Raw genomic sequence first — 12311 nt, 5'->3', positions numbered from 1 at the left:
TAGAGGTCAGCCTTGGCTACAGTAGAGGTCAGCCTTGGCTACAGTAGAGGTCAGCCTTGGCTACAGTAGAGGTCAGCCTTCACTATAGCAGCATGTTCACTGTGTAGAGTGTGTGAGAGTGGGCAGTAAGTTAAAGACTGCTACATGTAAGAGACCTTCCCTGACGTTCCTCCTCTCTACCTTGGATTTAAACAATATGGAGCTCGACCCTTGAAGAAACCAGGGCTAGAGATCTTTCACAATTAGCTTTAATTTGTGGCTGCTTCTACAACTATAAACTCACTCCGAGGCTATCTCTCATAGGACAGATTCAGATGGGAAAATTTAAATACTAAATGATGTGCTTACAACAATGTTGGTCCCCAGAACCCACCTAGTTTAGACTCAGCGTACTGCCAGGAAGGCCCAGAACTCTGATAAGCAAGAATGCACTGGGTAGCTTTCAGATGTCTTTGCCAGCTCTCACCCACCGTTGTGATTTTCAACAATAAGTGGTATGCCCATGTAAATTTATCTAGCTATATGGCTCTCTAGCAAAAGGAGCTCTTAATTGACCACAGGAGAACAGAGAAAAATAGAAACTGACATTCACCCTAGGACACAGTATTTTAAATAAATATTTTAATTCTATTGTTGGCATTTACAGGTAGAAAGCGTACAGTATGTTACAGATATCAAACTGTGAAAATATGAATGTTACATAAGTAACAAATGTAAAAAAACACATTTTCTTACCTTCCCTGAAAGCAAGAAAAGTTTCCGGCATAGGAAAATATCAGTATCAAAAACACAGCTCAGGTGTAAAAAAAAAAAAAGTTTTACACAGTATTAAAAAATGATCTACAAAATGACAGAAAGTAAGAAACATTGCAATCTGACCTTATATAAATTATATAAACTGGGTACTTGGGTAAATGTTGAATGGCTAGAAAATAAAACCAATTAGGGCCCGCTTAGGTCAATTTGTCACATGTTAAAAGCGTAGAACTTTTTTCAATAAATAACTTTCAAAAAATGTCTCTTAGAAATGCACTGAGAACATTATTCCGGAAAAGGAAGGTGGCAGTGTTCTGGGGACAGTGTGTGGTCATCTTGTTTTTCCTGGAGGCCTGAGGTAAGTTAGGAGGCCGTGACTGTTCACACAGAGACACACAAGTGTCAACACACAGTTTCTAAGAAAGCTTTAAAGTGCCGAACAAAATGACTTAATCTTAGTACCCACCGTCATGTAAAACAAGCCCTTGGCATGTCTGAGCAATGTCACATGTGAATCTATACGCCCGAAGAGTGTTAATGTGCAGTCCTCCTCCCTCCCTCTGAGTCGGGAAGTGCTCTTTCTGGCACTTTACAGGGCTTGGTTAAACTTAAGTGATCTTCTTGCAAGGTAAAACACAATCATAACACTACCATGAAACAAGCACACCCCACTGTGAAAGCACAAGCTCATGTCTGCAACTGTAACGGTATTAACGGCAAAAAACCACAAACCAAACACAAAGCAAAACTTCCCAATGCTGCATGCCCCGAAACTTATCACAAAACACGATGCATGCAGGAGGACCGGTCCGTCAAGCAAATTTAAATTAAGAGTCGTTTGGAGTCTCTGTGAGCAGCTTTGTGGTTAGTTTTAAGTGTGTCCCTGGCCACCGGTCTATACTGGCCTGTATTACAAAGGTGGCCCACGCCAGTGGGAAGCCACACATTGCTCTGAGTGTTTGTTGCCCACACATACACCTCACACGTACTGTTCGGCCTCCCCATCTTTGGGGGCTGATTTAGCTGCCCCGCTTTTACCATCTTCATTGCCGGCTGCTTTTTCTGGGAGAGAGGCCAAATCTTTAAAGACATCCACATAGTGGCCGAAGCCTGGGCCCCAGTTCAAAAGATTGTCCCAGTTGAAGTTGCCTGCCTGCTGGCCCAGCTTCAGGGTGCTGTCTGCAGCCCCAGATGCTGCTGCAGGGGTACCCACAGGTCCCCCCTCAGCCCTGCGTCCATGGTACCTTCTGGGTTTCAGTCTGGCTCCATAATTATCTTCGTCGTCTGCGTCGGATTCGTTGACTTGAGACAACTTGGGCATCCTGGAGGTGTAGACCACCGGCTTCTCCCTGTCGTATTCCATTTCTGAGCACGTGAAGGAATCATGGGAGTCACTGTCAGAAGAAGATTCCGGGGCTGGGATGCCATCTGCTGGGTTCCTGGTTCTGGACAGCGGCCTTCTGCAGTCTTCCTCGGAAGAGGACCTCCCATGGTCTGCACTGCAGATGCTGGGGTTTCTGGGGCGAGGGGTGTTGAGCCTCTCTACCTCCTCGATGGAGAGTCCCACAGGAGGCGATGATTCTAGAGGAATCTGTGCTATGGGCTGCTTGAGGCGACTCCCGGGTCTCGAGCCATGTGACGCCATGGCCTGGGGGCTCTTACTTCTCCTCCCGAGCCTGGTGGCATAATTGAACATGCCAGGCTGACAGGGGTCCCCGTGCATTTCCAGCGTACCCCCATCCCGCAGAGGAAGGTGTAGTTCTCGAGCTGGGCTGTTCCTGTAGAAAGCAGACGGTTTGGAGAAAGGAGCAGGGCTGTGCCTGGATAGCGGGTTGGGAGTGGGGCAGGCTGAGTGGCTGAGGGAGCCGGTTCTTAGTGCCTGGCCATAAGAAGAAGGCTGGTAGGTTAGACTGCTGGCTCCTAGGGGCATGGGGGACTGCCTGGCGAAGCCCAAGGGGCTGTGTCTCTGGATGGAAAACTTAGGGGTGTGGCTTCGGAACTGTTTGTAGTGCTGAATGACGTCTGCATCTGATGGCGCGATGCTGCTGGCGTTGTCGATGTCATAGTGCTCAATCTCCTGCTCAGGGGAAGCCAGCGGGGCACTGGGGATGGTCTCTGAGTTGTGGGGGATGTCGCTCTCATCAAAGATTAGGTAGGGGTTCTCCCGTTCTATGATGTCCGGCTTGGGATTCCCTTCCGGTTGCTTCCTGACAGCCAGGTCATCCCCGTAGGGCGGGATGTTGTCTGGGTCATCAAAAGCCACGTTCTCACTGCCCTTTTTCTTCTTCTCCTTTGGCTTCTTCTCCTCTTTGGGGTTTTTGGGCATCTTTCCCCTGCACTGATTGCATAGAATCAAGCTGAGGACGAGCAGCGCCAGGGCTGTGGCACAGCTGCCCACTATAGCAGGCACAGCCCACAGAGGTAAGGAGATCTCATCTGGACCCTGAGTCTGGACACACACATGTCCCCCGGGACTTCCAGCCTTGCACACCTTGCCCTGAGGACAGATAACACCGAGACAGGCCACCACCATCTCACAGGTCCTCCCCGTGTGTGAGTCTGGACAGCTGCATGTGTAGCCGGAGAGCAGACCTGGCTCACAACTGCCTCCATTCTGGCAAGGATGGGACGCGCAGTCACCAGGGGGGACACATTTGTAGGCATACCACTGGTTGATACACAGAAGGTCACCCCAGCAGGGGTTGCTGGCACAGATGTTGGGACCCCGACAGCCAATCTTCACTGAAGGGTCAGTTTTGGAGATGGAGGCCAAGCTGTGCTTCCCACTGAAAGGAAGGCTCTCTCCGCCATATAGCACTGAGGCGATGCAGCCGTTGAAGCCTGCCAAGGAGATACAGTAAGAGACAATTTAGAGGAAAGCAAGCATTTCACTTCTGGGTGCTGAAATCTAAAGAAGACTCCCTATGCCCCCCTTCCTCCCCTCCCCCCCAGCCACTTAGGGACATTCCCAGCCATGCTCCAGCTCAAATACCGGCAATGCATGTCTTGTGACACTATCTCCAGGGTCATGCAGTTCTGTTACACATGGGGAGGATTGGAAGGTTTAGGAAGGTCTCCGCAGCCGAGATTGTCTTGATCCTCCCCTCTCTTTTCATCTATTTAATGATTCATCAGCTTGATTCTCACAGGCCACAGACCAAGAATTACTAAGAGAACAAACTTATTTTATGAACATCAAAAAGAGCAAAATATAAAGGCCAGTTGCTCCAACTTCAATGCCATGGAGCGTGCAAGCTCGGACAGTAAGCCCTCCAAAGAGGCTGGTGTGGACCCGTGTAGATCAAAAGAAAAATCTTGGTCACTGTGTGTGGGGGTTTCCCAGGAATGGAGAGGTAACTGTGGCACCCACATTGCAAATGGTCAAGATGTAGGAGGCAGAAAACAAAAGTATCCCAGGGGGGTTGTTAGTAGTGAATGGTAGATATAGGACAACTAAAAAGATCCTGCATCAGGCTTGAGCACACTGAGGCCTCCTGGCTGAAGGCAAAAGAATTTACTTTCACTAACAGACCAGCCTTGAATTCTTACAAAAATCCAAATAGACTGTGCATATTCTAAAATCCACAAAATATAAAGGCTTATGATCTGGAATTTAATTTTTATGTCCAATTCTATTCTCTGTGACACATTTTGTGTTTTCCTCTATTATGACACAATTTCCCAGACAAGTGACATTTGCCAGGCTGATTTACTGTTTCTGGAATGTCCTAGGACACTGATTGTTGACTATGAGTCCCCAGATTTGGCTTCCTTTCCTCTTTGTGACTCCTCTTCTTTTTGGTGACATTTCTACTCTTTGAAAACTCCGCACATTTATACTGACTCACTCTTCTTTAAGTGACTTGTCCCTTTTGGAATTCCTCAAGGTTAGGCGGCCAGGCTTCCTGCACCCTCATCTCAGGAATCAGTGTCCACCAACACTCCACCTAACCCACTTGGTGCTGACATCTCTTGCCCAAGTCTATCCTGGATCCTTATCATCCACTCAATGTCCTTTTGAAGGTGCTCCAAACCCATTTGCTCCATAGCAAACTCCAACTTCTTTCTTCTCTTCAACGATTCCCTTTCTTGGTGACACTAACCTTGTTTGAGATGAAATCTCAGACTGAAAATGGCCTCCAGATTACTCTGGGTCCACCTGCTTTGACTTTCCTCCTTGGCCGTCCCATTAGAATGGAAACAGTGTCTTTTCCCACTTCAGTGCCTTCCAGGGACTGGCCTCTAACCCCTGGGTCCTGGAACTCCTCCCCAGTTCACTCTCAGAAACAGTCTATAAGACCGTCACTACTACCGCGAGCTTCACTGCAATACTCATTACAATTTTGATTACTCTTCAATGCTCTGGAAGCAACATGCTCCTGCACTCTCAGACTAGCATACCCTTTTTTATTCTCCAGTTTCATTATCTCCCTCCTTCTAGCTGCCCGTGACCTGCCCCCTGCCCTTGGCCCCCTTTGTTAACATTTCCCATCCATTAAACCCTCTGACACTCTCACCCTCCTTCTCATGTAAGAACGCATGGGTCTCTCCATTTTCCTTTGTATTGCTGATCTAAAGTACCATCTGCATCCTGTGAGGACCTGATGGACATTGGTTACCCTGGTCTCCCTTGATGAACACAAGAGTGAACAGACAAAGGCCTTGGGGACAAGGCAAGCATCAGTTTGGCCCATGCTTAACCCAGACCGCGGAAGTACGGAGGAAAGCCTGTAACGGAAGTGACGGTGCCCTGGCCGCAATTTCTCTAAAGACTGTCATGTCCGTTAGAAGATTCGGAGTTGTCAGGGTCAGAAATCCAACTACTCTGGTAAAAACTACATTGTGATGAAATTACTCTGTGGGAGAGAATCATATAAAATAAGCTGGACTTTAAGCCCCACCCCCCCCCCCATTTGCCACAAAAACCACCTACATTTTTCAGAAGCAGATTTTCCTTCGCATTATCATCCTCTTGGATACAGGATGCATTTACCTGCCTGAGTGTCTCGGTGAGCTTGGTTGGGGGGGATTCCTCCCAGAGACATGGAAAGCACCTCAATGCCACCGAAGTCCTGTGTCGGGTGGATGACGTTTCTGTTGTACATCCTGTCTACAGACAGCACCGTGGTGCTTCCGTTCTTGGAGATCCGGAAGGTGTGCCAGTGGCCGTCAGCAATGTACGCTTCTGGAATACTTCGCTCCACTTTCCCAGCAACACCTGCGTCTGACGTAAAGTGGACTTTTCCGTTCTTAATCTAGAAGATTCATTAAAAACAATGCACAGGTGAAACATGATCTCCTTAAATAAGAAACGATGTATTTATAATATTGACGAACCTAAAGGAATAGAAACGGAAAGGAATGAGGTGTGTGTGCCGTCACAACAAGCTTACACGTATCATCACTGCCATTTTAGGCAACATAATTGCTTATTTACTAATTCTAACAGTTTTAAATTTTATAAGTAGTTTCCTGAGGGGCATGTAACTTTCTAGACCAAAGCTGAAATATTAAAATGATTAGGTACCTTAAGTAATTGACACTGGTTGCGATTGTTTGTATTTCAAGGACTGAGGGAAACATGTTAAATCACTAAGTTTAGTAACAAGGTTAGTATAGTTAATAAAAAAATAAAAACTTGCAAAACCAAAAAGTGAGTGGAAAACTACAAAGGCACAGTGGTTGGAAAAACAATGACACAAGTAGCTTTTCCTCTGTGTGTCACAACACTACACTGCAATTGTGGACAAAAACTAGGCTCATTGTTATATTTCCAAGGTGGAAAACCATTATAAGAAAAAACAAGGGGATTTGGCCAAGACTTCACTACAGCTGTCTCTTCAATTTATCTAAAGGAATTTGATTTTTCTCAGTGCACCCAGTAGAACACTGAGTAACAGAACACCCCAGTTTCCAACTTGAAAGTTTCCAGTATTATGAGCTGATCCTTCAGAAAATGAATAATTCGTAAGGCAAGAGGAGCTCATGGGTCAGAGAGCACATTCCAGTCTCTGGTGCCAGAGAGGGCTGCTGTCCAGGCCAGGAGATGCAGTGACCCGGGAGTGACCCAAAGGAAAGCATGGATCAGTTCTGTGCGTCACTCAGCTCAGACAGTACATCTACATGCAAGAACTGCTTCCGGGAAAACCAGAAATCAGTTCATTTTTGCAGTTACATATGGCAGTCATATTGTAATATTTTAATGTGATGTTTCCCAATTTAAAATATTTTTTTCATAGGTTGGGAGTTCTCTCAGTAGGTAAAAGTGCGTCTTTGTAAGCATAAGGACCGGACTTCAAATCCCTGACATCCACATCAAAAGCTGGGCACGATGATGACAAAGATGACCATGTGTTCCTGTAACCCCAGCAACGAAGGGCAGAGATCTTGGGAGCTTTCTTGTCAGACAGCTTAGCAGTATGTGAGGCTTCTGGTTCAGTAAAACACCTACCCACAGCATAAGGCATGGAACAGCAGAAGAAGACAGGAAATGTCTTGCTGTAGTCTCCAGTGCATGCAGCTCTCCCATGTGCAGACACCACACACTCACACACTGCATACATGTATAATTAACATGTATATGTAAATGAAATTATCTGAGCAGCACTGTTCTAGGATTCTCTCCTCATTTATTCTAACTATCTATCTGATCATGCACTAAACCACCTGGGACAGCTTTGCTCATTTTCCCCGTGTGTGTGTGTGTGTGTGTGTGTGTGTGTGTGTGTGTGTGTGTGTGTGTGTGTGTGTGTGTGTGTGTACGCGCGTGCGCCTGAGCACATGAAAGAGAGAGGGGGCGGGGGAGGGAGAACTTTCAATAAATGAAGAATCTAAGAAAGAAATGGTAAGAAAATGAACCAAAATAAAGCCCTGGTCCTTGGCTGGCCGCAGGTGACCCTGGAGAAGCACACTCTGTCTCAGCCTTCCTCATCCATTCTCCAGCAGACCCTGTCATCTCCTGCCCGTCACTACTACTTTCTGAGTCTGCTTTGCTCTTTTTAACTGGATGCTTCTTTCTTTTCTACTTATGTTATCTGCCAATATCCTTAGTTTTGAAAACCTGTGCTCACAAATTTCTCACCAAATGTCACGGCTGCTAATTACTGGTTATTTTGTCTAATCCTTTTTTTTTTTTTTAGCTCCAGGGCACCATGTTGAGGCGGTGCAAGCTGCATTCCCACTGCACATCACAGGGACAAAGACAGACCCTATAGAAGCACTCTCTCCTTCAACGGTGCTGTACATTGACTGCACTTCTTGGCTGAAGGAGACTGCATACAGCAACGTGACATGTGGCGCTTCAGTGGCATGGAGACTTGGAGGCAGCAAAGATTGCAGTGTGGGGTACTTTGACCAGAGTCCTCCCAGGGTCCCCTCTCAGCCAGGAATGGTGTTCCAAGAAGCAGAATCCACTCTCTTTAGGTCCTGATTCTTTAAGCCATGGCTCTTATGTCCAGGCTCTCTCTGCCTTGACATCTTTTGCCTTCACTGCTTCTAATTTGCTTTTGAATAGACATTATAAAGAGCAAATTCAAACACACTTAAAGAAGTTCTTTGTTTTATGAGCTGCAGTAATTGATGAACCAGGATATATATATATATATATATATATATATATATATATATATATATATATATATATATATAATGAAAGTAAAGTGAAGATGTCCTTTTAGGAAATCAGGGCCCTGTCTCAGGACTGTCATTTCTGAGCACACACTTCTAGGATTGCTCAACTCTGATCTCTAGCAACTACGTGGTGGTAACACTATCACCCCTCCAATAAAAAGCATCTCTAAACACTGCTGAATGGCCAGATGGGGTAAACATCATCTCCATCTTCAAACAAATGGGCTAAGGAAGATACAAGCATTTTGTGTGGCTCACTGAGAACAGAAAACTGAGATAAAACAGGGAGAGGTGGCTACACAGAGAAACCAGGAAATCTAAAACCTAAAATTTAGGTATAAACATCTCTTTTATTTTTAATATTATTTGTGAATTAATTGCTGATACCATTCTGTGTGTTTTTAACATATTGATAGGAAAAATAAGTCAGTAAGCATGGGTTTGTTTACTTAAGAATTTACTAAAATCAATACAAAAATACCAATAAAATTATAAATCACAGAATGATCTTTTTAAACAGTTGATTGAGCTAAATAAAAGATCTCATGGATGAATTGGTGCTAATGTCTCTCTAAGAAAGAACATGGTTGTCATTTCAGAGTCTTATAAGGTCACAGGGAGGGGGCAAAGAATGGCCCAAGGGCCTTTTACTTCTAGTCACAGAGGGGAAAAGTGAAGTAAAAGCCTGGAGAGAAATCCACTTTTCTCATTGAATATACATTTTCAAAATTAATATTTTGCAATTTTGAATGTATTTAAAGTGGGCAGAGAGATGGCCCAATGAGTAAAGTGCTTGCTGTACAAGTGGCAGAGTGTGAGTCCAGTACCCAGAACCCATGCCAATAGCTGCAAAGGAGTCAAGCAGATCCCAGAAGCACACTGCTCAGCCAAGAAAGCAGACATGCTAGCTCCAGAATCAAAGAAAGACACTGGGCTACCAGGATGAGCCTTGATAGGCTGTGACCATATTGTGGGGGAGGAGGTCCCCTCCTGTCACAGACCTAGGAGAGGAGAATAGGGTGAAAGAGGGAGGGAGGGAGGAACAGGAGGATACAAGTGAGAGGATAACAATTGAGATGTAATCTAAATCAATAATAATAATAATAACAACAACAACAAAGAGAGGCACTGTTTCAAGGGACTAAGGTGGAAAGTGAGGAGGCCATCGCATGTCCTCCTATATCCTCCACAGGATAGAGAACCCACCCCTCACACAGCTTTTCCTCTCCCTCTTCCTCTTCCCTTCCTTTTCGCTCTCCTTTTTATTAAAACTTGATTGTTAACTATTGAGCCTAGGATAGCCCAGTATTGTTGGGTTAGCATCGCTGAGTATCTGTCCAGCTATAGGGCCTAAAGCTTATAATAATGATAATGATAATAAAGATTCTCTATAGGTTTAATAATAACAACACATTTTAAAAATGTAGTTATGTTTGCAACAGTACTTGGTCTGCAAGTAACAAGTTAATATATATTCACTAGCAGTGGAATTAATGAGTTGTGTGTTCAATATTCTCTTATGCATGCATGTGTGCTCTGATTTTAAGTTTTATTCCATGTGAAACTAAAGTGAGTTTTACAGGATCTTAAAGTATTTTTTTCTGCTTTGAATCTTTGTTCCTTACAAGACAACAAGTGGGAAATGTAATTAATGAATCCACTAATGATAATTTGTAACATTTTTACTGACATTTAAGTTTAGTACATAATCAATTATGCACATAAAAAAGAACAGATGTTCCAAAAAATATTTTTGTTTACAGTCTCACACTTGCAATTTCTTTTCTTTCTTCTTCTTCTTCTTCTTTTTTTTTTTTTTTACATAGTTCTTTCTTTCTATTTTACCTAGTTCATTAAAAAAAAATCTTTGTCACTACCAACTATGGTGACACTACAACATACAAAAACCTTCAGATTTTTAAAAAATATTTATTTGTTTATTTTATGTGTATGTATGCATATATATGCACCTCGTGGGTGCAGGTTCACTTGAAGGTCAGAAGAGGGCATCAGATTGCCAGGAACAGGAGTTACAGGCATTTGTGAGCCACTTGATGAGGATGCTGGGCATTGAACTTGGAATCTTTTCAAACACAAGTGTTGTTAACCCCTTAGCCACACTTCCAGCCCCACAAACTAAATTTAAAAACACTTCCTTAAAAGTATTATATTTTCTCAATGAATAGCAATCCATTTAAGATATCTTTGGCATATGGATACATGTAAAAGACAGGAATTTGCAGTGGCAATATATTGTAACATGATAACTATAAATGTATAAAATGTAATAAAAGCTTCCCTTGTTAATATTCAAAAAAACACTTGCTTGGAGAGACAAAAAGTTTTACTTACAATAAATATTAAATACATTTAACTTCATGGATTTTACCAAGGTGATGAATGGAATGAAACATTTCAGAATAAAGTCATAATACCTAAATATTTATTCTAATCTTACATTGAATCCATATCATCAGTCCTTAAAATAACTCTTGATGGAAAGTAATTCTCCATCACGACAGCACACTCTTTAAGCTTTATTTTGCCCAATGCAGATTTCTGTCAGGCAAAACAGACTTGACAACTTTTTGTGCTGGCCCACCCAGCAGTGGCCTTTTCTCTAAAACAAGGCTGGCCCTCTCAGGTCTTTGTTACTATGGCTCAGGCTCTGAGAAAGTTGAGGGTGGATGGTACTGGATCATTGCTAAGCTTTGATCGGAACTCTAAGGCCGTAAAGAAGGGTACAGGATTGTGGGAGAAGCAACCAAGGTGCCAGAGCAGGTAGGGGTCACCAGATGAGTCATCACAGGCTCCCCTCTCACCTTCACTGTGGTATAATTGCTGCTTTCCTGGATATGGATCAAAATTCCATTCTCACTCCGAGTCCTGAATTTTACTTCTAGACTATTGACTCCAAAAGGCTCCAGTGTGGCATCCCGTATGCTCTGTGTCAGCAAGTATTCCCGCTTCTCACTCTGGCTCATGTGGTAGTCCAGGCGTCCTTTGCCTTCTAGTGACAAGGCAGTGTCTGGAGTGACAGCTGAAAGCCAAGAAGAAAGGGAGAAAACTGAAGACATTCCCAAGACTTTTTTAGACCATTCATCAGAGTGGCAAAAAAGTATTTAAAATGACAAAAGTTCAAGTTTCTAAAATCACTGTCCCTGGTCCTACTCTGAAAAAAATAATTTCCATTTGTGAATAATTATATAAGTGCATTTCCAATGGTTGAGTCCTTTTTGAATCTGTGAAACACAAAACTCTTGATGACAATCATTAATCACTTGGGGACTCGTCGTCCAACCTCTTTACTACGGCACAGAAAGCCTGGGCGTGGAAGACACAGCCAACTGCTAAAATGCACAACTCAAAACTTGAACCAAATTCAACGCATTCCTAAAATTATTACTCAAGTATGTTTTTTTACAGTTGGAGATCTTTGAATCGTTAGTCTTTGCTCCCTCCATTCTCCGATGCTTAGAAATGTGGACCTTAAAAAGTGTCCAGTCCAAGATTTCTACTTGTAACTAGCTCTACCTATAGCCATAGTCAAGGGTGGTTCATCATCAAATGCCATGACCTGGTAACGGAGTCCCAGTCCAGAAGTAAGAAGTTCAAATCACCATAGCCAATAACACCTTGGGAAGGGTCAATGAGGAGAGAGAATGGGGGGACCCTGCCTTGAGTGTTACACTCTAAGCACATAAACAGAATAGCATGGGCAGAACTGAGTCTAGATTTACAAAGATGAGTCTCAGAGCAACTCATTGAAGAAATACCATGTATTAACTCACTTTTTCTCTTTTTATTATATCCAAGATACTAAGATACATCTATGCTGTCTGCCTCTAAGCTCTCTTGGATTATAAAAATTTTCAATGTTATCACTCATTTCCTTCGTTCCCCTATTACAGTAGCAACAAATGTTT

General features: G+C 43.6%; 1 protein-coding gene across 1 annotated transcript in view; it reads right to left on the bottom strand.

Moving 5' to 3' along the window:
- Window positions 1-515: 515 nt before the first annotated feature.
- The window catches only part of Fat4 (FAT atypical cadherin 4), a 135581-nt gene continuing 123785 nt past the window's right edge, over window positions 516-12311 (bottom strand). Inside the window, exons 15-17 of the mRNA XM_051157088.1 lie at window positions 11208-11425; window positions 5750-6011; window positions 516-3597 (exon numbers count right to left, since the gene is read on the bottom strand). Coding sequence (XP_051013045.1) covers window positions 1736-3597; window positions 5750-6011; window positions 11208-11425 — 2342 coding nt within the window. The 3' untranslated portion in view covers window positions 516-1735. The remainder of the gene's footprint in view (window positions 3598-5749; window positions 6012-11207; window positions 11426-12311) is intronic.

This window comes from Acomys russatus, chromosome 15 (assembly GCF_903995435.1).
Source record: "Acomys russatus chromosome 15, mAcoRus1.1, whole genome shotgun sequence".
NCBI classification, from domain to species: domain Eukaryota; kingdom Metazoa; phylum Chordata; class Mammalia; order Rodentia; family Muridae; genus Acomys; species Acomys russatus.
The sequence above is the reverse complement of the archived record's forward strand: the minus strand, read 5'-3'. Positions and strand labels throughout refer to the sequence as shown.